Source organism: Anas platyrhynchos, chromosome 12 (genome assembly GCF_047663525.1).
Source record: "Anas platyrhynchos isolate ZD024472 breed Pekin duck chromosome 12, IASCAAS_PekinDuck_T2T, whole genome shotgun sequence".
NCBI lineage: Eukaryota > Metazoa > Chordata > Aves > Anseriformes > Anatidae > Anas > Anas platyrhynchos.
Genome location: NC_092598.1, coordinates 10,320,314 through 10,344,217, shown reverse-complemented (window position 1 = coordinate 10,344,217; position 23,904 = coordinate 10,320,314). Strand labels below are relative to the sequence as shown.

The 23,904-nt window shown below is 38.9% G+C and overlaps 1 protein-coding gene and 1 long non-coding RNA gene across 11 annotated transcripts in view; one reads left to right on the top strand and one right to left on the bottom strand.

Moving 5' to 3' along the window:
* The window catches only part of CHST8 (carbohydrate sulfotransferase 8), a 176,452-nt gene extending 161,449 nt beyond the window's left edge, over positions 1–15,003 (top strand). For 4 of the 5 annotated variants that reach the window (XM_072043964.1, XM_072043962.1, XM_072043963.1 and 1 more), the window contains exons 3-4: positions 11,385–11,422; positions 13,581–15,003. In XM_072043964.1, coding sequence (XP_071900065.1) covers positions 11,385–11,422; positions 13,581–14,729 — 1,187 coding nt within the window. In that variant the 3' untranslated portion in view covers positions 14,730–15,003. The remainder of the gene's footprint in view (positions 1–11,384; positions 11,423–13,580) is intronic. The other variant, XM_038185297.2, reaches the window with a different exon arrangement.
* The window catches only part of LOC106017239 (uncharacterized), a 49,102-nt gene that overhangs the window by 12,606 nt on the left and 12,592 nt on the right, over positions 1–23,904 (bottom strand). For 2 of the 6 annotated variants that reach the window (XR_011812347.1, XR_011812349.1), the window contains exons 3-5: positions 19,179–19,303; positions 17,811–17,883; positions 11,045–11,119 (exon numbers count right to left, since the gene is read on the bottom strand). This is a non-coding gene — a long non-coding RNA (uncharacterized lncRNA). Of the gene's footprint in view, positions 1–9,180; positions 9,336–11,044; positions 11,120–17,810; positions 17,884–19,178; positions 19,304–23,904 lie in introns of those variants that run through there. The other 4 variants (XR_011812346.1, XR_011812344.1, XR_011812348.1 and 1 more) reach the window with 3 other exon arrangements.

Sequence of the window (23,904 nt, the reverse complement as noted above, 5' to 3'; positions counted from 1 at the left end):
AAATATTACTAAAGGTAACCAAAGCAGGCTTAAACAACCTTGGCTATGCAGATTTTCAGAATATGACCAGAACCTAGTGTTTTCAAAACTGTTAAAGCCTCATGATTTAATAACCTCAGAACATATCTCCATCTGCATTAGTCTGAAGCATTCTACAGAACCAAATAAAGTCACAAACACCCACCCTAAAAATCATGCAAATGGCTCACATATACACAAAATAACTTTTGTAAGGAGTTTTTGTTTTCATTTTCTACATTGGTTAGTACACAGTGACTTTAGGCCAGAGAGGCTGGGAAGCCAAAATGCTGGCTAGTAACACTTAAAAAAAAAAAAAAGTTTGTGAGTTCCCCAAGCTAACACACCAGCATGAAGCTGGAATGGCTGGTAGGTGGAAAAATATTTCAGTATATTGGCAAGAAACAAGCTTGCTAAAGACCACATTGCTTATCTTTCCCACCGTGTATTTCTGTTATTACAAATGTAGTTTGAAAGCCCTGTCTGAAGAGTCTGACAGTCACCAAGGAAATCACTCCTATTGCTTCCTCCAGCACTTGCTGTCAGTCGGGCAATTACCACCTTCCCGTATGGGGGAAAAGGCAAGTGCTGTAGACAGGCTGAAGCCCCATTTGTTTATGAGCAAAACCGAGCTATAGGTTCAAATTCCAGAGGTAAAGGGAGATGATTTTAATGATTTCTTCATATATTTGTCTAGAAGATCAATACTGCAGTGAAGGTATGATTTTTTTCACAAGTTCTTCTGAAATCAGCATGAGAGGTCTCAAGAATACACTCTGAAGAATTTTGTGCAAACAAACCAAATGTGCGAGCAGTTATGGGAAGGGATTCAAAGCAATCCATTTTCTCCAAGTTAATGGAATCTTTGTCCTGCAGAGAAGAACTTCAAGTTACCAGAAATCAAAAGAGGTGTACCACTTTGAGCTCATTTCAGCTGAGAAGGTTTAGAACAATGGTAAAGACAGGACCAAATCTAAGGCTGCATGAAAAGCATAAAGATAACTACTGCTAAAAGGGCTTAGTTCAAGGCAAAGCTAGATTTGCATCAAGAAAGAGACATTTAAATTCATTCTAAACAGTGATTCAAAATATTATCTCATTCTGATTTAGTCTATGTTATATAGTTTTTGACATCTTCGCTTTTTAGATAATTAAAGCTTCCCCTACAGGGCATCACAACAGTTATAAAAATGCTGTCCCTTTGTAAGGGAGGAGAAAAGGTTGGAAAACAGTGAGTGTGTGAAACAGCAATGCTCTTTTCTGTAAATCATCTTGCTGATCTAGTTATTCTCAAGGCAGAGACATGAAGAAATAAAAAAGATGACCAACACATGATTCTGAATATTTTTAAGGCATGTTTGTATTCCTAAAGTAAGATTCCCATTAAAACTAAAAAGCAAGTGACCATTTGTTAAAGAAAACAAATATTTACTAATTTAACATGAAAAAAACTTGATTTTTGAAAACTGCAGTTTTCCAAAAGATTTGGATTCAGTGTAGCAGCACAAATTTCCCAACCGTTTTAAAAGGGAAAGTACTGTGAGAGGACACAAAATGAGTAAACTGGTAGAAGACCAGTTTACCATCTCCCACAAAATTAGTAACACATTACTACTCTAACACTAACAACTAGTTTTTAAACTTACACTTCCAATTCTGATGAGAGCAGCATATCTTGTGAAAGTGGAGTTCTGAGTTTTGTTTTTTGTTTTTAATATTCCATTTCTGAACAATAATTAATAAAGCTGCAGGAACTCAACCACTGAAGTAAAAATACTTTATTGCCCCCATCCACCTCTCAGTTCATATGGCCCCTTCCTGGACTAGTGTACCATTCTAGATGCTAGAAAAATTAGGCACTACAGATAGTTAAGAGACTGCCAAAGAAACACAAGTATATTAAAACCCTGCTGGTTCCTGCAGTCCAGGCAGCAGGCTGAACAGGCAGAAATGGCACCTACAGGAGATGGAGAAGATTGACCAAACGGAGAATGCCTTCCTTTTTTTCTCCCTGTTATAGTATCTGTGACCCTTTTTAAAAACAAACATTGCTCATTCAGGTGTGGAGATAAAGAGAACAATTGCCAGTCCTCGCAGAAGGCTCTCTCTCACCCATGTACCTGAGGGTATACTGCCACACCACTGCTGCATCTTCCCTTTTACTTCTGTTAGCTGGAGAGAGGAAGGCAAGTGCAGTGACCTGGCAGAGGCAGTAACTAGTGAAGCTAACAGGAAAAAACATGTGGATAGGGAAAGTTTTTCTCCTTTAGCAGCAGCTCCTTGTACATCCCATCCAAAGCGTTTGTAGTCACACGAGAGATGCCAAAATGGAGATGTGGAGGTTTGCTGGGAAACGTGTGGGGAAAGAGGCACTGAAGCTATCTGCACAGGAGGGAGGTCAAGTTATGGATGGACCGTGAGATAACCAGCTCCTATTGGTAAGAGCTGTAAGCAGCAGTTAGCAAAGCGATCGTCCTCTAAGCCCTACTCTTGCTGAATTGGCTTACATGGGCCACAGGATACAATGCTCCATTAAGCTCACGCCACGTGTTCTGTAGGCACAGGAACCTGTCCAACTCAAGCAGGCCACATGAAGCATTAAGAAAACCTCAGCAGCACACGCCCATATTTACCATAGCCTAGCACAAAAGAGTTTAGACCTACTGAGAGACACCATTCCTTATCTGATAGCAAGCATTTGTGGGGTGTTTCTCCCATTTCTACCCTGAGTAAGTTTGTTTCAAGTCTTACTGGGAAAAATCTGGAGCTTTGCAGTCTCTCTCCCCATTTGGTACCCTTTCCTCAAGTATAAATTGCTTCTTCTAGGGTTGCCTAGGGTTAATAAGTTGGAGATTTCTCAGGCAGCAGAATTAGTACTCAGGATCCCATCCCATTCACCACAACTAGAGAACTCCTGTCCTTTAAAAATCCCTTCTGTCTTCGAGCGCTGTCCCTTACACTAAGGTAAGGAGACATTTGACAAATTGTCCAGACATGAGGTTCTGCTTCCCAGGTGTCTAACTACCAGTTTTCATTGACATTTACATAGCCAAGTAGAAAACATGAAAACCAAACTGCCACTTTACTGATGGAGAAGTGCCTGCTGATATGCCTAGTGGCCCCCAGAGACAATAACAATATCTGACTGCCTCTTAGACCTGCTGGGATTGTTTTGTCAGGAATAGGCACCACTCTTTGCATCTGAGTTTTGATGGAGTTTTATGCTATCTGGCACCATAACCTTGAAATCCTCCAAGGTCTTTGACACATCAGCATTGTTGCTTGTTTCTTTATTAATTGGACTTGAGAACAGTTCACTTAATTTGTGCTTCAACTCGGTCATCTTTAATTTCTTAAATTCCTTGAAACAACATTACAGCATCTGGAGGCTTCACCGTATTAAAACTATTCCACCCAGAGGCCTCTAATCTGTTCTCACTCCTCTGTTTTAAGTACGCTTCTTACAGCTACCTTAGAGAATGCATCTCCGATTTCTTGGAAAAGCACCATTATTATTTTCAAGCATGTAAAAGGTGAGGTACTGCCACATAACACACTTCTGGTGAAACATGCTGCTAAAGACAAACCCCTCAGCACAGTGCCCAGAGTAGGAGAACAGTCAGGGGAGGTGGAGGGTGATTACAACTCCTTGTGCAGGCAGAAAGCGTACCATTTTGGAAGATGAACTTCACACTGGACACATGAAGTATGTCATGAATACAGATGAACTCCCATGTGTTACATGAATACTGGAAGTAGTCAGAGCTTTGTTTTTGAACAACATCATTTCTTCTTTCTTACTGATACAAAAATTAATCCGAGCAAATTCTTACGTAAACATTCTTCTACCAATGAGTTATTAAAGGTTGTACGGAGATTAAGTGCAAGTGAGCTCCTTCACAAGGAAAAGGAAATCCTCCACAATGAGAAGTGGTAGGACTCCTCCACTCAACGCCAATGAGAAGTGCCTAACGCTACTACTTCCCAGATGCACATTCGTCAAGAATAAAAGTCCTGGCAAAGACCTCAACCCCTCATACTCAGCTCCCCAGGAACATTACCTGCTTGTTCCTCACATCACAAATCAAAGTCTGCCCAAATAACACCCATCTTGCAACATACTTTGTAATTAAGTCACAGATGTTAACTTTCTTTTTTGATAGTACATATTGGTCACATACCAGGAAGACTTGTCAGTAATTAAGCATTAGAAAAGCAGAAAGAAACAGTATCAGTTCCAGCTAATTGATTGCAACACAACACTGTACAGCATTTGGATGCACATCTGTGGTATTTGATCCATGGTCAATCTATCAGATCAATGAGCTTAGTCACTCAGAGGCATGTCTGCATAGATCTGCCTTTCAAGTTTTGCCTGCAACCTTTTTTTCCCATTTGCACTCTCCCTCCCCCAAAGAAACATCTCTCCATAGTGACATGAAAGCAGTCCAAAATTGTATTCATCTTCCTTTCTTCCCTCCACTAGGAAGGCCACTGAAACTTTTGCACAATTTCTTGGAACATTTGTGGGGTTCTATGTGAGCTGTTCTGATCAACTCACTCCTTTCTCCACTACAGTCACAAGTTACACACAGTGCTTGCCTGGGGTTCACTGAAACTCCTGCAGTTACCTGAACAGTCTGTACAGGATGCAACATGTACATACACTGCTGCATTTTAAACTTAGTTTTTTACTTTTTAATAAACCTGAAAAAAGCATAATGTCCTTGTCAAAGTCATACTATGAAGGCTATTGCTACACAAGTATTAAAAAAGAGACTGGAGAATAACTGAAAGATATTAAGTAGATATAACTGCTGACAATGCCTGAAAGCTACTGATTGTAATTAACAATATTCCCGGGAATGGATCCATAGAAAGAATAAGGAATGCAATAACACAGGTTTAGCTTTCCTTCTTTCTTTGAAAATTCTTATCAAATGCAAATTAAGTCAGAAAATCTCACTTGCTAATAATTGTATGTAAATAGCAAAAAAATAAACAAGTAGCGTTACCTTCCTCATAATAAGTTTATAAGGAACTGCTTCTTGTATTCATTCAAATTAAGCTTGCATGGTAAAGTTACTATGCACTTTCCTTTGCTTTATTAGCTATCCAAGAAACAGACCAAGTGAAAGTTACATAGCTGGTAGCCAAGGAGATGGAAACAGGGTATTTTAGAACATAAGAATATTATGAAAAAAAGGTACATGTCTGTGTAAGGGCCTACATATATGTTCTACTGTTCTGCTGGAAGACGGAACTGGAAAATCCTGATAACTCTTTGAGCAACATAACAGTCTTCTTCTCAAATAACTTATGAACTCAGCAACGGAGTAGTAGGTGGGTGAAAGTCTCATCAAAAGTCTGAATGCAAATGAATAACCTTATGGACAAGACTAACAGCATAGCTTCAAAAAAAAAAAAAAAAAGGTAAAAAAAAAAAAAGACACCAAGCAAAAACCACTCAGATAGCAAAGAAAAAAAAACTTATTGACATAGCATTTCTTACTAGCGTACTTAATTCTAAAATACATTCAGCAAAACAGACAAAGGGCAACTTAGACCAGCGATAAAAAAGCTTTATGAGAGGAAAGCACAATAGCAGGCAGATAGGCTGGGTATCTCATCCAGGTCTCTGGAAAGCACTGTATAGATAAAAATATTACAAAGATGGTGGCCACATTTAGAAGCAATGGGTATCAGCCCCATGCAATGATCATTGAATCCGATAACGCTTTACTAGAGAAAAAAAAAAAAAAAAAAGAAAGCATAGAATGCTGTGTACAAAGGATGGCCCGTGTCAGAAAAAGTCAAGAGGCAGGAGTACTGGCCAGAAGCAAGCTAAGCAGGAAATCAAGAGGGAAGCAATGACAGGGAGGTAGAAGTCACAAGTCAGTGAGCACTGCACTTCAGAACGATGACTGCACTGTTTCGCTCAATTCTGATGTACATGACTGGTTACTGCTACCACAAACAAACTGGGAATACCAAGTTTCTTGACAATATTAAAGTCCTCAAGTGACAAACATTAGAAGTCATTTAATGTGTGTACTGATCTCTTCTTTGGTTTGCTCATTTGCAATTTTTTCTTGTTCAAACTGATGGATGAACCTAACAATTATTTGCAGGGTATGCTCTTCAGAATTGCATTGCTTTCCCCACATACAGTACTTCTGTCCTGAGACTCCCTAACATCATTAAGATGGAAAGGCATTTCAGCCACAAAAAGCCAGAGTAATTGTGCTTTAATCAACTGAAGTTCACACAGGTTTCTACTGCCATACGTAACCCATGATACAAGTGCAGCATGGTACTGTGTTGCCTGCTGCCTATGGGACAGAAAATCTGCAAGTTTACCTGGTTTCGAAATATGAAGTATCTGTTTTACTTAGATTCAATGCCTACCTCTCTGAATCTGACTGATCAATAAGAAGCACAAGATCAATATGAAGCAATTCAGTTTGTGCACTTAGTAAAGTAGAAAACAAGGGAGAAGATGGCTTTTTTTTCCTTTTTGAAGTATCCCAGTACGCCACAACCACTTAAGAATAAGTCACTTGTCAGAGTTCAAAGTTTCTAAAATACATTGCATTTCAGCTATTTAAAATAGCATGTGTGACAATGATGGGATTTGTTTTGAATCAAAAAGCAAAGAACTTGGGAAAAAACAAGTTTTCTGATTTACAAAGGAGCCTACATATGAAGGAAGGCTTATTAAACAAAAAGTTAAAAAAATAACTTAGTAGCTTGGCAAACTTCTTATCCCTTCCCAAACAAGAAAGCAGCTCTTTATTCCACCAGTTACGCTTAACTGCTTAGGGCTCTCAAGGTTTGGCTCCTTTGGAGACTGGGAAATGGCCAGAGAAACATTCTATCCATCCTTTCCTGAGCAAAGGAAATCACCACCAAACTTTTTAAGAAGTTTGCAGCTTCTTTAAGTCAGTAAGATGGACTTAAGAATCAGGTTCTCTGCCACTAAGAATAATCAGAGGTTGACTTTGCATACCAAAATCAGAGGCATAAGAACAGAAAAAGGTTTAACAGGATGCATGGCAAATGAACAGTTTTTATTTAATGCATTAAGAAAAGAAACAGATTTATTTTCCGTAACACCTTTATGCAGTTTATCTTTTATTAGACAAAATCCAATCTTGTCAGATGTTGCTGTTAAATTTGTGTACATCTGAAGAGCGTGGAATACCCCACCTAATTTTTCCCTATGAGAAAAGATTTTTCATCCTCAACTTTGCTGCCAAGGACGATAGTAAAGCAATAGAACATGAGTAAGCAGTATCAATTAAAATGGAGTTAGTCAAACGCAGACATTCTTTGTTTTGTAATGATTACAAGCTTCACCTTTTGTTATGCCCTCCAAAAGGCTGGATCACAGGCAGAGCAGACACTGACAACTCTTTATATAGGGAAAGAAAGGTACAGGGACAAAAGTTATTGGGAGGAACAGAAGCATGAACAGTCAGAGCAGGAAAAGTACAAAAGGAAGTGCTGTAAACATTAACAAAAAGATGTCATGAGCACTGGAGAGGAGTCACTAATTGCATCTTCTGTGTGAAAAGCTGGAATGGTAACAACTCTACATCACAAAATGTAGTAGAAGTAAAAATTACTAAATGGTACATACCTTAGCAGTGGCTGTCAGAATAAAATTACGTGACAGTTAACGCTTAAGCCTCCCGCACCCCTAAAGAAAAAGGTGCGTTCCAAGCAAGCTCTTCAGTAATTCACTCTTACAATTCGTACGGAAATAGAATCGTTCTTGTCACATATAATCATTCCGCCACCAGATACAAAAAGGTGCTACAGGAGTAAAGATGCTATGGAGACCTGGTTTGATTGCCTTCACCTGAAGAGTGACAAATACATTCTTTGGTCAACTATCAGGAGGCTCTGTCTCCCTGCATGCACCTTGCCATTGACAGAGAATACAATAAGGTTTGTTTGCATCATCTTGAACATTGCAACAATCAGTGTAACATTAGACATGAGCTGAAGTTAGACACTACAGTGTCTCGGAAACACATGACTCCGCAATTCTCTGTAAACAGAAGTGCCTGTCCTGTCACTGAGCATCTAGCTATGACAATGGCTCAGCACTGCATCAGTTAACCAAAACATCACTGTAAAAGTTTACTTACCTGTGGAAAATGACACTGCATACTTTCAGCTTCACTGAGGACTCAGAGATGTTAGATTATATAGACTTACTGTATGGATTCACTTTTCTTGATACACAACCTAAGATGTCCTACCATTTTGCTAAGCCTTCAGTACCTTGCCTCATCAATTTCCCCCTATTAAAATGAGGTACTGAGTATGTAGCTTAGATTGGGACTTTAAAGGTGCTTTGTTTTTTGTTTTTTCTTCAAAAAATGTTTTTTACATATAAAAAGGAAACATGCATAGTAAACAAAGCAGATACACACCATATATCGTTTTTCCTATTGATTAGGCCTCCATTTCAATATAAAAGCATTTTCTAACAGTTCTAGTTAAAAAAGCATTCTAAGCATGCACACTGTAGTTTTACCATATGTGAAAACAAACAGTTCACAGAAGCAGCAACTGTATTTTTCCACTTTGATGAGTAATTTAATTAAAATATGTAAACAATTAGACATTGGAATAAGTTAGGATAAGAAACGCTAAGTTCATGTATACCAGCACAAGCTAACAGTTCACCTTTTTTTCCTTTTTGGAAATTTAAAGTGGTCTGACCAATATTTTTGAGAAAATCCATTTGAAACTAAAGATTTTTCATGCTAATCAGAATTCTCAGTACTAATCCACAATTGATTCTGTGGTTAAGTATGTATTGTCTTCTCTGAATAAGCACATAAAACTGAAGTGCATGAGAATAGGACACTTGACACAGATGTTCATGCAATGATATTAACAGCCCTTCCAGAGTATATGTATTTCACAAATCAGCTAGGATGAGGCAAACAAGTATACACTGCTCACAGAAGTCCACTAAAGGGAAAGAGTCAGATGCAGACTTGAAGTTATCATTTTTATTAAAAAATATTTCAGCTGTAGTGCAGTCTCAGAACAGAGGAAAACACCAGAGGCAAACCAAAATTAGGTCTTGAAACAAAGACAGAGGAGAAGGCAGAGAGGCAAAGCTATATAATATTACACAGGGAAGATGAAGGCCCTTTTATTGTGTTGCTAGTAGCATTCAAAAAAAAAGAAAAACTCACAATGGGACTGACTATATGGTAGGACTGGATGAAGCATAAGGCTCATATTTCATGAAGACAACAAAAGCAGTCGTATAACATAGGCCAAACTCAGGTCTGGAAATTCATGGTTGCACAAAGGGAAGAGAAAAAAAACACCATGAAAACTGACATAAATGACATACAATTGATAGAATGATGGCATCTCTTGGCTATTCTGTCTGAGCATAGTGAGATGTTGGTCACTGTCATGTCCAGCACCAAACACTTAATGATCACTAACTTTACCTGGACACAGACACCCGTAGGTTATTTAAGGCAAAGAGAAATTACTATCCATATTTCTTACCAGTTCTCAGATATTATTACCAAAATGCAATGATGCAGTGTAACGTTAAGTTTAGATTTGATTAGCAGAGTAGATCTGTGCAATGTAATTTCCCTGAATTCTCCATACTTGAGGGTTTTTCCCCGTGTAGCTTTAAATCTGAAGTGACAGACTGTATCATGAGAAAGACAGCTAAAAGAAGCCAACTCTTAGAAGTCAAATTCAGAAAACATTGAAGAGATTGGCAAGTGCTTCACCAAACATTTACATTGAACATGAATTGTTGTTCTGATTATGTGTTAGCACCAATAAGCAAAGAATCATTTCTAAACAGTTACTCATATCCCAACAGCATTTATTTTTAATTTTTCAAAGCGTAGAGTATGAGTGCAAACTATTTGTCTCTAAAGAGAGCTACCTTTATGAAACAGTCCTACAAAAACACTCAATCATAGGAAAAAACAGCTCTTGTACCTGCTCGTTAACACCTGTAATGCCTAGTGCAAGGCAACCAGTTTTAAACTTCTATAACCCTGACAAGGACACGATAGACTAGCTCTGTTTCTCCTTAGAATATACCTCCTTACTTTATTTTCCAGCTAAATGCTTGTGCAAAGGAGCTAGAAGGCAGCTTAAGACTCCTGTAAAATGTCCAGAACCTACTTCTGGTGAAGTAAAAATAATAATACGCCCCTTGCTTTTAATAGTCACAGAATTGCAACATTCCCCATCCACCTTGATTTTATTGCTAACAAATTGCTGTAGTGGAATTAAAGCTCAAGCATGAGCCAAAAGAGTGATGAGCACTGCTAGATGAGCTCTAAGAGCATAGAAATAGCCTTAGCAATCTGACTGACTCTACTATTAACAACGGTTTGTAGTTCTGATAAAAAACATGATTAATCATGTAAGTTGGACTAACTACTTTCACTGCAATAAACTAAAATCGAAACACTGTGCATGCCTAGTTCTTCACAAAAACTTTCATAGTACCATGAACATCTGGACTGAACTATTCCAGTGATGTTTCCACTTACAGTGGAAGGTGTTACAAAGCACTGTAATTGTCCTTGTCAAAATGCTGTGGATTCATAATGCAGATTTATTAAACTGAAGCAACTGACAACAAGGCTAGCAGTGTTCTAATTTGAAAAGCCCTAAAATAATTAAGAAGTGTTTCCTATTATTATACTTAATAGAGATTAGGAACAACAAAGATCATACACATCTCCTAGAGCTGCCTTCTAGCATTTTTGCATCTTTATCATTATATTTTCAAGTAGGCTCCACTGTAGAAGCCAGAAGATGTGGCAAAATATGTGTTTTTCCTCTAAACTCTACAAGCATTTACTTACTTACACATAACTCCATGGTGCATTTGGTTTTACAGCAAAGGATAGTACTCAATGCGAGCTACTATTATGATTAAGTAATACTATCCAAAGTTTGGGAAAATTTAAAATGTACACAAAGAACAGCATTTATTCAGAACTCTAACCTGTGATCCAGAGTTTCTTGTTCTTCTATTAGCTGAGGTTAAGCAATCACTTTTCTTCCATCTCAGTTTCCCCATCTGTAAAAGGGAAAAATAAAAAATAATGACATTTAATCCCTTCCACGATTGCTTTAACATCTATAAAAAGAGTCCTTCAAAGGAGTGTTGTTGCTATGAGCTGCACATCAATTTGAATTCATCATTGGTCTGTATCATTGTACTAACAATAACTTCTATTTCTGTTTTCCTTTTAGTAACTGAGATGATACACACTGATATTAGTCAAGAAAAATTAAATTGTTTGTATTTTTAAGTAATGACTGTAATTTCTTTCTTTGTTTAGGGATAAAATATAACATGGGATTCCAGCAACCAAAAAAAGTAAGTTTCCACAAGTATATAAGGAAAATTGCATCCATATTCAAGTACAGAGTAAGGATAGAGATGGCTCAGATAACACTAGACTAGAGATGAAGCACTGAAATGGAATGATGCTTCAAAGCTTTGTCATGAAGTACAAATTTGCCTTTTAAAACATGAATTTTATAAGCTACACAACCTTAGTTTTATTAGTTTTTTTCCCCTAGACTGGATATTGCTAACAGATACTGTAAACTTTGCATATTAATATTGTGGGAAATCTCACTGAGCAAATGAGTGTCTTGAGAGACACTTCAGAATAGGCTAAAGAAAAATCCTTGTGAAATTCCTCCATCTAGTGGCTGCTAGCACACTGACAGCAGCAGTGAAAGCCCACCGCAGCTACTCAAGATTTCAAGCTCCAGTGCAAAGTGTGCTAAGGAACAACTAACTACACAGCTGGCAGCCAGTGAAATCAGTGTCAGTGGCTGACATCGCTCCATCTCCACAGCTCCTGCCTGGCCTTCTGGATGAAGAGCTGTATTGACAGAAGACATTCAAATCATGGCATTTGAGTTTCACAGAACGTGTAGGTTATCATCACCAGTGCTGTGAATATCTTGGAAGTCTGAATTTGATAACCTTGAAATACATGCCACACCACGAGTAAATGAGATCAAGTTTCTGCCACTATACATAGGGTAACAGATAGAAATACTGTGTCACACCTTCTGTTTTACCTAGACAAAAACTTTAATACACCTTTGAATACTGAAAGCAACCTCTGAAGATAAGAGCAGAGTAGAACAATCACTCTTGACAGCTGAATAGGGCCTCGTGTAACAAATTGTCAGTTGGTTTCCCAGACAGCACATCACACACCACCTCTACCTGAACAGCAAGCAAAACAGTTTAGAAATCAAAGTTCTTCTACAAAAAACTTGCACAGCATTCACGAGTTTTGTTTAATACTTATGTGTAGACTTCACAATTCCTCCAATATCTTATTTTTGAAGCCACTTAAACACTATTACAGAGCAAGTAGAACTGCAAAAATCTGAAGTTTACAATTTATAAGACATATAAATAAACATTAAGTGTTTTAGATAAGCAATATACATTGCACAGCTATATCTGCATCCTCTGTTGAAATATTCCCTGGGGTTTCATGTGCCATTCAGCTCCCAGGTGACTCCTCAAAACAGGAATGACAAGGAGTTACAGTGTCCAGGACCCAACTTCAGTTGCAGAAGCATAGACTTGTAGACAGGGATTTAGTTCTGCTGCTTTGAGAAGCAGGAAGCAATGGAACATACGCGGGCTGTGTACAGAACATAGTATCAGCCAGTGAGATCCACCTGATGAAAGAGATCAGGTTCCTGAAAGCCCGTACCATAGACCCACATTGCTTACTGCTTTCACTCCCCTACTCCCACTCACAGCTTCATTCTGACTCCTCCTTGCTGCTCATCAACTCTTAATTGCTCTGGTCCCAGACTCATCTCATTTATCTCCCTTTGGGTTCCCTATCCATGCTGCTTTCATCAAGTCCTCTGCCTCTCCATAAAGCATCCTTTTTCTCACTGCAGCCCTTTTTGCTTCTTTCTTCCCACTCTTGCTCCCTGCCCGTCCTCACTCCAGAAGCACCATTACCTTCCCTCCCTCCCATCAGCCCCGGAAGGCTTTACTCTGCGCACAATTGCCCTCAGTGCAAAGAGAGCCTACAGAAAGAGCGAGGGATGAGGGGGAACGAAGCAAATAAAACAGATGTGTGCTTTATTGACTGTTTATTTATTTACTGTCTGTTTTAAAACAAACAACAGGCAGTCTGGAATAATTAAATAAGTCCTCAAAATATACCGAGATTTCCACAAGAAGTATTTAAGGCAGCATATCTAAGACAAAAATCTATCAAAACCTAGGTGCAGGAACCACACAAAGTATAGTAAAACCCAAATCTGGACAGCACTTTACCACCTCAGGCTCATCTCAGCCTTTGGAATGAACATAAGCACAGGGTAAGATAAGAAAAGTCGCTACCAGCGTGTGAGCACAGCACCGAGGACTCTCGGCAATGCACTCGGAGCTGTACGAATAGATCTACATTAAGTTGCACGAGCTGTTAATAGTGACAAACAGTTTCTCATTTAGTAACATCTTTCATCTATTTTTCCATCAGGACTGCGTTTCCAGCAATAACCAGGATAGAAGATTAAGAAAAAATACTGCAGATGGAATAGCGACGGTAAAGCTGAGCGGTTCATTACACCCAGCTGAAAACATGCCCACTAAGCTTCAGAGCACAGACAGACGGCAAAGCAGCGTAACGCTGGGGAAAGACTACGAACAGCAAGGTGAGGAAATTAATTCTATCAGGCTCCATAAACGGAGAAGGAGATTCGTAATTAAAAAGAACCCGATCCTGATTTCCATGAACAGCTCCACTCTCAACTTGCCCACACTGAAATCCGAGGACAGAAGTAACAGCAAGTGGAAAACTCTCTATCAGATCCAAAGCGAAAGAAAGCAAATAATGAGGGAAACTTGTTCAAAGTACAAGAGTAATAATAGGAGAATAATCACTCCTTACCATGTTTCTAGAATATTTGTAGAAGATAAATACAGAGTTCTGTACTGCGAAGTTCCAAAAGCCGGCTGCTCTAACTGGAAACGGGTGCTCATGGTTCTCAACGGGCTGGCTGCTTCCACAAAGGACATCCAGCACAACACAGTGCACTACGGAAACTACTTAAAAAGGCTGGATGGGTTTGATCGCAAAGGAATCTATCACAGGCTCAACACTTACACCAAGATGCTTTTCATTCGTGAACCTTTTGAAAAGCTGGTGTCTGCATTTCGGGACAAGTTTGAACATCCAAACAATTACTATCACCCGGTTTTTGGCAAAGCTATAATTTCCAGGTATCGTGTCAACGCCACCAAAGAAGCACTAAGGACAGGCTCTGGTGTCAAATTTAAAGAGTTCATTCAATATCTCCTGGACGTACACAGGCCAGTGGGTATGGATATCCACTGGGATCATGTCAATAGGCTTTGCAGCCCATGCTTAATAGACTACGACTTCGTTGGGAAATTTGAAAGTATGGAAGAAGATGCAAACTTCTTCTTGCACTTAATTGGTGCTCCACAAAATTTGACTTTCCCTAAATTCAAAGATAGGCACTCCAATGAAGAAAGAACTACCACTAAAATTACACAACAATACTTTGCACAGCTTTCTCCTTCTCAAAGACAACGGAGCTATGACTTTTACTATATGGATTATTTGATGTTCAACTACTCAAAACCTTTTGAAGATTTGTATTGATTTGAGAGCTGGGACACTTCCACGATCACATCAGCTGAATTGCATAACAAATCCAGGTGGCTTCTGTTTATATACACTCCTCTGTTAGTAAAGAATTGATTGAAGAGCAGGAAAACAAACTTGAAACAGAACATAAATGGTTAGTGATGTTTACACCTTCACCTTAAATGCCTCCTTTTTCAAACCATTTTTCTATAATTTCTCCATGTGAAGTGTATGTATATACATGTGTAATACTATACGTCAGGGCTCCCAAATAAAGCACATAATTTTCCATGCTGGTGTGGCTTGTGTTTGCACTGGGAGGACAGTTTGAAATTGAATTCAATGCAGATGACAACTCTACAGTGAGGCCAATATTTTAAGTTCTGTACTGTTTATAAAAACAAGTCTTTGAAAGTTACAAGGTAGCAAGAAAAAAATACACTAAGAAATATGTATGTTTCATCAAATTCTGCAAAGTACGAAGCCATACAATGAACAGGAATATTTGAAGTTGGTCACATAGTTATTTTCTCCTAAATTATGAATATGAGGGAAGTATCAAACTATTCAAAAACATTGGTGAAGACAACTAACACTCAGTCACCATGCGAGTGCAGTATTAAACCAGATGTTGCAATTCAGGGAGAGAGGATGTGTTCTCCCCCTTCAGTATTTCCCTTACGGCAAATTCATCTGCAAGCAGATAAAATGCAGGCAAACATTTGCATCTTTATGCATGTTATTAAGATTCTTTTAATCCTTTGCATTAACATAAATCTCTGGTTTAATCTTTATAGTCACCAAGAGTATCACATCTTTCCTTATAGTAACAAGCAGGAGTAAATGCAACTTCCTGTCCAACAGGATAATTCTTTTCTTTGCTGCAGACAATTACATTTGATGTAACAAGACGAAAATATTCCAGGTGGTGTAGTTCAGCTATTTGTTTTCTATACTTCATAGGAGACATTTTTATCTAGAAGAATTCTCGTGATAATCAAATACCAGACCTTCTACTGCTCTTGTAAGTCTTCACACCAACTCTGTATATGGTATCCTTGTCTACATGTTCTTTAATCACTTGGAATAAATGATTTCATCATAAAAGTTGGAAGGCGATATTAGAACAAGTCTTAAGCTCTACAGTAATGCTAAACTTGAATGCCTCAGTTATTTCTATAGTTTGCATTTTGCGACCAAGATCAGAAATCCACTAAAACCTACACTGTACAAGCGTACAAACACCTAAGAAACAGCTGTTTCCAGATAGTTCTGTAATTACAGGACCAAATTAATAGAAATTCATTTATACAGTTAGTTTCATACATCACAAGTATTTACACCCCATGTCATTTTTGCTTTGTAACACTTCAGTAGGGGAAAAAACTGTTTGTATTGAGAATTTACTGACAAATGCTTCACGTAACTGACATCAGGATTTCATTCCTACAAACCTGTTCTGCTCAGAGAAGAGCTGTGCATGTGTAACAACTTGCACTGTTCCATGAAGCCAGTTACCATTCCATTCCCTGTCTACCTCCCGCTCCTCATCCCTGCCTTGCTGCTGCAGCTAGCCTAAGCCTCCTGTCCTCCTTTCCACCCACTCAGATGCTCAATGTGCTCACATGACCAGGGATCAGCCTTTTCAAAGTAATTTTCTGTTAACCCAAAATAGGCTGGAGGCTACTCAACTGGGCTGTTCTGTCAGACAAGTACTGTTGATAACCTCCCTCAACAGATCACACTGAGGGATATTGGGGGGAAAATTAGGCACCTTAATCTCTTCTAGTGCAGAGGAGAGCATCTATCTTGATAGTGGCGGAAGGGTTTTTTGTGCATCGTCAAGAACACCACTGGGAATTTGAGTTAGGCCATCCTTATTTAATGATATTAGGTGCTTTAAGAAGTGGTAGTACTCAAGCGGTGTAATTTATTTACCTGTAGGTAAGGAAGCCACAAAGGCACCTAAACAAGGAATGGGTATAATACATATCTCAGCCCTCAGTTTATTTTTCAGAGTCTGATTTTATCACGATTTTATACGGCACAACACGGTAGCACTGCTCCTGCATGGTAGCACTGAACTCACTCAAGCCAGCAAGTGAACCCCCACTGAGGGAAGAGCCACAGGGGCGCTTACTCCAGCACTGCTGCAGCAGAAGAGAACACATAGGCTCATAGTTTAGCTCCACGATGTGGCCAAAGCAAAGCTAGAAAACATTTATATTCAGCCCTCTGCTAGTTTTAGAGACCTCTAAGGGAAATATTAAAGAATTTTAAACTACAGCTAGATTCATAGAGACCTGACTTTCTCCTCCTATTTCCTCCTCCCTCACCCCATGTTTTCACCTGAGTCTACATATGCAAACGAATGAGTAGAGCCACAAGGTCATGTTTACACCTGAAACACTCTGGTGGTAAATTCACACGAAGTGCTCACTGTATGAGTGGAGAAAAAAATACCCACAAAATTGCCTTTCTTATATCAAGACCTGATGCTTTTTCTACCCCCAAGTGCTTTTTCACTCCCCCAAATCTATTTTACTTAAAAACCTGTACTACTGCAACAGAAGCTAATGGCACTGGGGGGAATAAAGTTTTTAATGACAAATGAAGATGTAGGTTTCGGCAAAATTTTATTTTAAACAATCATTTGTTAGCCCAAATAAAAATAGACTTAAACGATGTGTGTGGTTACAGCAAGCTGTGTGTAGGGGGAGGTGAATAACTTACAGAGAAAGTCCATTTTCATAGTTCAAATGCTCTCATTTTTGACAGACACACAGCATAAGAAAGGTCCAAACGCACATGCTGCTCGTACTGCACAGTACATTAATGCTTCGTTTCTTTGCACTGTATCTCCCATTTGGGCAATGCTATTACCGACAACAGAACCATGAGCACACATCACATAGATCCTTGTATAATTATCTACTTACATACACGCATACAAAGTACGTGGAAAGTCTGTGCAAATAAATTATACTAAAAGGTATCTAACAAAACAAAAACTTTGGTGTAAGAATACACATATTAGTAGAAATATCTCCTCCATAAACTATAAAATGAATACAGGTAATATCAAACATTCATTACCTATTAAACAGTTGATCTTTGTTTCTTTGTGCAATATTTACAAGTCAGGCCAGCTCAGGTAGTGCAACATTATCTGGAATTGTGAATAAAAAGTTTAATTATTGCTATTATAGGCACTGGTTACTGGAAATCACTGCATTGACAGACATTTTCTTCCTCCCAGCAAGAAATCACACAGGTAGCTGGGCACAGTCCAACCAAACACTTGGAAAAGCAACATAACCATGCAAATCGCAGCCTAATCTATTCGTTTTAATTCCAGTGATACCAGAACAGCAGCATCTGCATGAAGCAGTAGGTTTTTCTTCCTCAAAGCACAACATGAGAGACAAGTCACAGCACAGCCTGCCTGAGCAGATATTGCTTCAAGGGATTATTTTCAGGTTGGCGTTACTTGTGGTGATTTCAAAGCCTCAGCAGGCACCTGCACACACTTAAACAATGACTTGGGAAGTGTCCCGGGCTTCATATGGCAAGATGCATGTAATTACTTTTCATCCCAAGAAGGCAGCTACTGGTTAAGAAGGGTGAGCAGTTTTCTTAGCTTTCAGCAATGGTGCCTACCAGACAAGCCTATAAACAGTCAACTCTAATGGCACGATATGCTGGAATCCAGTATGAGACAGATTTTACAACAGCTATACTCGTGACAATTGATACCTGCCACATGTAAGTCGCTTTTGCCCAAATTTCTCAGACCTATCCATTCAAATAAAGGTGACGAAAATGAAACTGCCATGTGTCTAGCTGCATGTTTAAAGTTTTAAGAATGGCAGGCACAAGATCCACTTTTCAATTAAATCCTCAAGTATGCAGAAGTGTTATATGCTGGAGCAGTAAGGACAAAACAGCACAGAACATACTGACACCAAATGGGAAAACAGACATGATTAAGCCTTGCTTATTGCAACCACGCTATTTGGATAATGTATTATGAAGCAACTAATACAGTTAATTGTGACTCATGCCAGAGAATAAAAGTTTGCTTTATGAGTTTGCTTTTTAGTCTAATAGAAACATTCAGCCTTTAAAATTGTGTTTTCTGGTCTGATTTAATAAAGGACTCCAAATAATTAGTTTAAAAATAACACTTTTGGAAGTCCCATGCCTACACCTAACTCAACGGACAATTAACTTACATGTAGAAAGAAGCATAGAGATGCAACACCTTCCACAGGGGCAAGTCTTTAAATGTCATTTTCCAGGCAGGTTGTATCACGGTGAGTTTTACCCAGCTGTGAAAGTTCTTTCATGTTCTGCAATCAGCACCATTTTTGCCACCAGCTTTTTTTTTTGTTGTTTTTTAAATAAGCTGAAGACAATTGAACAGAACTGCAGCGGAAATCAATTTTTCCATTACATACCTACCTTGTGTGAGACTTGAATTCTTCTATTACAATACTGCTGGCCTTATGTTTCCCATTCTGCTTTATAAGACTATCCGTGATGTTTTCTAGCAGTGTCATCATTTTTTCTTGGAGCTTAAAATTATGCTGTCAAGTTAAGAAAAATGAAAGAGGCTTTCACAATCCAACTTTTCCACAGTTACTCTCCCTATCTAGGATTCCTGTCCAGATTTATTTTCACTTAATACAGGAAATTTCCTCTCAACATATCCAAATATAAGTAATGTCACCAGCTGCAAAAGGTGTTAAGATTATGTTCAAGCAGAGGGAGCAGCAGCATGGGAAGCAATGGCCTAAGGCGACTGCATTATAAGAGCTTGTCCCAACCCATTAAACACTAGTGGAGGTGGCTCCTTTGCTAACAAATGAAAGCTCCAGGCTACAGTTCACCTTCAGATACAGAGATATAGACTAATGTACATTATGATCACAAGAACAAGTTATTTTATCATTGTTTTAAGTGTACATTCAGTCAGCATAACCATTTCTGGGTACCACAGCGTAGCCATAGAAGTCGCACAAAGGTGATGCCAGCCCGTGTACAGATGCACACACTGAAGACCATAGGGCACGGTTTTAGCTGTCTGTTTCTATAAAAGGTCAAACAGCGGAACTGTTTCTACAGTCTTCATTCACAACACTGGCACACCCAGTAGTAGCCATCGAGTATACTAATCCTTAGGGCAGGTAACTGGGAGAGTTGGCCTAAAATTCATCAGGTCTAACTCAAGTTATCTGACTGATACTGGATCTTATTTCCTACAACTGCTCTGCACACATCTCCCCATATCTGCTGCTGTGAAGTATTCAACTATTCCTCACAACAGTGTGATCATTAGACTTTTTCCATGGCATTTCATTCACTGAAATCAAAGCCTTATTTTTAATTAATCTAAAGCTACAGGAAGGGTCTTAGCCAGATGTGGGTTTTTTGTTTGTTTGTTTTCCAGTAATATCTCCATTTATATCAGAAAAGGAAACTTAATACCAGAAGTCAGACACCACAGCACAGGAAATCTGAACAACAGAAAGTAGATAGAGCAAGAGGCTACAATATTTATACAGTCTAACGTGAGAGTCCTCCACTGAAATCCATACAGACATGAATCTTGCCCAAGTGACACTGCATATACTCATCAAGGTGATGCTGTCTTAATAAATCATGCATACAGTGACCATTTCAAGCAGTGCAGAAAGTGCAGCAGACATGAGACAGGTTATCAATCTGACAATTTATCCATGTTTATCTCTGCACAAAAGGATTTTATTTTTATCATATAAGATTAGTCTGAGAACTTCATTAGATCATTCCACCAAAATTGAACATCAGGTGCATGTTACAGTCTGTGGAGCCCAGTCATTAACAGAAGTATTTACCTCGGAGCTCTTTCATGAGGAGATTCAAAAATAGCTATTTGGAATGAAAAAGCAGAGCCTAGCCATACTTGACCAAAACTCACTGCTCAAAAGCATTCAAGAATGAATTGTAATGAATGAGTTGTAAAATCAATTTTAGTAAAACACAAGAGAAAAGGATAGTATATACAACCTGAAACTCCAGTGATTTGATTACAGGAAGGGCAAAGAAACAAAATACAAGGCCAGCAAAATTCTATTAAACCCTGTTAAAAAAGAAACACTCCACGTTTTTATTTCTGCCCTACTAGCTCCAAAATAGCATCATGACACTGACCTAAACATTTTGCCCAATGCTAACTGGACCACCATTACCCAGTTGCTCTGGAGTAACTGAGTTGAACAGAAAAACAACTTGCTAAAGCTGTATCTAGGTAAAGGCAATTGTGAAGATGGTAAGAAAAAAATAATTCGATCAATGCCAAAGTGACAGCAAGTTGAGTCAACTTGTTACAGTCAGGCTAATCAGGCTGCAATACCTATGACTGCACAGGAGAGCCCAGCAGAGTCAATAACAAAACATTGCCACTTTGGACTAGCAAGACACTGAAGACAAAATTCATCTCACAGTGGAGGTGGTACATACTCAGAAGTGTTGCATCTCTGATGAAACTTATTTCTAAATGAATGGGTTTTCATTGGTATCTGGACACTCCAATTAACTTAAAGGGCTTTGTAGTGACAGTTTAATTCAGTGACAAATGAGTTCAGTTACACTGGTGCAGTTCAGTTGAACCCTTGCCCCCTCCCATGGAAGATGCATTTTTAGTTATTTTCCAGAAAGCTGCATTACCCAGAAAGGTCCCAAATAGCATATGCCAAATTTCCATTTTCTACCTTTTCCACAAGAAGCTCTTTCTCCCTCACTGCTCACATAAACTATGAGAAACTGATATCCAAAATTACTATAAGGACTTGTTTTGAACACCGTCTCCCATTCCCAAGAATGGGAGAAGCTTCAACCTCAGAAATAAGTTTCCTTGCAAATACATCTGGTTTGGCAAAACAAGCTGGAGTAACACCTTCCAAAACTCTGGGCTTTCCAATCCAACTGACTTTGATAGAATGTTTTGGGTTGGAAAGGACTTCCAAATATCACATAATCCCTACCTCCTGCTATAGGTAGGAACACCTCCCACCAGGTTGCTCAAAGCCCCATCAAACCTGGCCTTGAACACTACCAGGGGTAGTGGCACCCACAGCTGCTCTGAGCAACCTTTTTCCAGTGCCTCACCATCCTCATAGCGAAGAATTTCTGTACATCTAATCTAGATCTACCCTCTTTCAACTTAAAGTGTTAAACCCCCATCCTATCACTATGCACCCTTGTAAAAAGTCCCTCTCTGGCTTTCTTGTGGGTCCCCTCTAGGTACTGGAAGGCCACTATAGGGTCTCCCTAGAGCCTTCTCTTCTCCAGGCTGAACAACCTTAGGTCTTTCAGCCTATCTTCATAGGAAAGGTGCTCCAGCCATCTCATCGCCTTCATGGCCCTATTGAACTTGCTCCAACAGGTGTGTCCTCCTTATGCCGGGGGCACACAGTTTAACATGAGTCATAAACATATGACCTGAAACAGGTCTGCCTGCTTTGGAAGTCAGTGTTCATAACATGGACACACATCATTTGAGCGCAATTAACACCTGTGAAGATACTCAGCCTCGCAAACCCAGGTTTGTGGAAGAAATGCTAATGTGAATTCAAGTATATACATCTGCACTTCAGTTCTGCCTTCACTGACTGTTTGATTGGTAATTAAGGCATATTTGGTTCCAGAGATATAGGAGAAAAAAATCAATTCCCAAAGGAAGACATCAAATCTAAGCCCAAGGTTATTAATCACACTGCCACTAATTGTATATAAAGTATTTTTACCCCCTCCAAATTTTTTTTTCTTTAAATATTATGGGATTTTAAATATGTCACAATATTCTGGATATCTTGATTAGATCTCCTTTAATATACTGCCTCAATAATTTGTAATTTATTTAACACCACTATAAATCTCACAGAAATGAAGAACTCTTACTAATCATTAAGATTAAGTAGAATTTTTAGCCTGACTAAACTAGCAACACAATTTGATAAGGAGGAATTTTTTTTTTAACTGCCTTTCTTTTTTACTGCCTTCTTGTAATTAAAGTTTCAACCAGGGTCCCATTAGGCTGATACTGCTCCTCCTGTGAATCAGATAGACCCTCAAGTCTTCACATTTTTAGAGTTAAGTCTCACTGGTAACTAACATAGGGGAAGATTTTGACTAAATCAAATGAGAACTCAAAGATTAAAAACCTAAGGAATTTTGCTCCTCATTGACACGTAATAAATTTTCTACATCATTTCCCCCCAATCCATCAAGATCACATGCCCTCACAAAACACCACTTTACAAGATTACTTTGCAGGGAAAAGTAGAAACTTGCACCTGTAACCCCTACATTCAAGTCAGGTAGCCAAGAAAGGAACCAGGCCCACTACAGATGCCCTCATTCAGTGGTCCCTTAAGATGGTGCAGAACCCTTGCCAAGCAAGAAGCCAGTTACAGGCTGAAAGGAGGGGAAGGGCACTGCAGAGCCCCTGGACAAAGGAAGAAATTGCTTCGGAGAAGTTTTACAGGATCCACCCAAAGGGAGAACATACTACCACAACATTGGGCAGCTTCACCAGGACTGGTCCTGCAGCAGCACTGCTTTGTGTGTTCCTCTCAGCTATGGAGGTTATTTTTCCTGGTAAGACAGATGGATACCTGGATGCAGGCAATGACAGAAAGTGATGCTACTACCTTAAAAATACATAATAGCTTGGTACATACCTTTTTAGGATAAATAAAGAAGTTTTTATCAAACACCTTGAAACAAGCACTAACTTTGATCAAAGAAAGCTCTTCAGCAAGCACTAAATTAAAAAGGACACTGCACCTTCTACCCTATTCAGTACCATTACAGCATGAAATCTTGCAGTATTTACCATAAAACAGGAACATCAGTGTATACAGCATTTGGTCAGCTATGGAGTTTACCATCACCGGTTTTGTTGATTTTCTCCAAAGGACCGAATAACTAATACTGTTGTAGAAGATGGTCCAGACAAAGGGAAAGAAAATCAAAGCACCAAATGGAAAAGAGGTAGAAATCCACCCATACCAGCTCTGCATGCAGAGTTAACTTCCTGCTTAGAGAAAGGTTCTCCCTTTTATTCCCTTCTGAAGAATTCAGTATAGGTTACTGCCAAAGGCAAGATTTCATACTAAGTAGAAGAACAATTCTGATGCTCTAT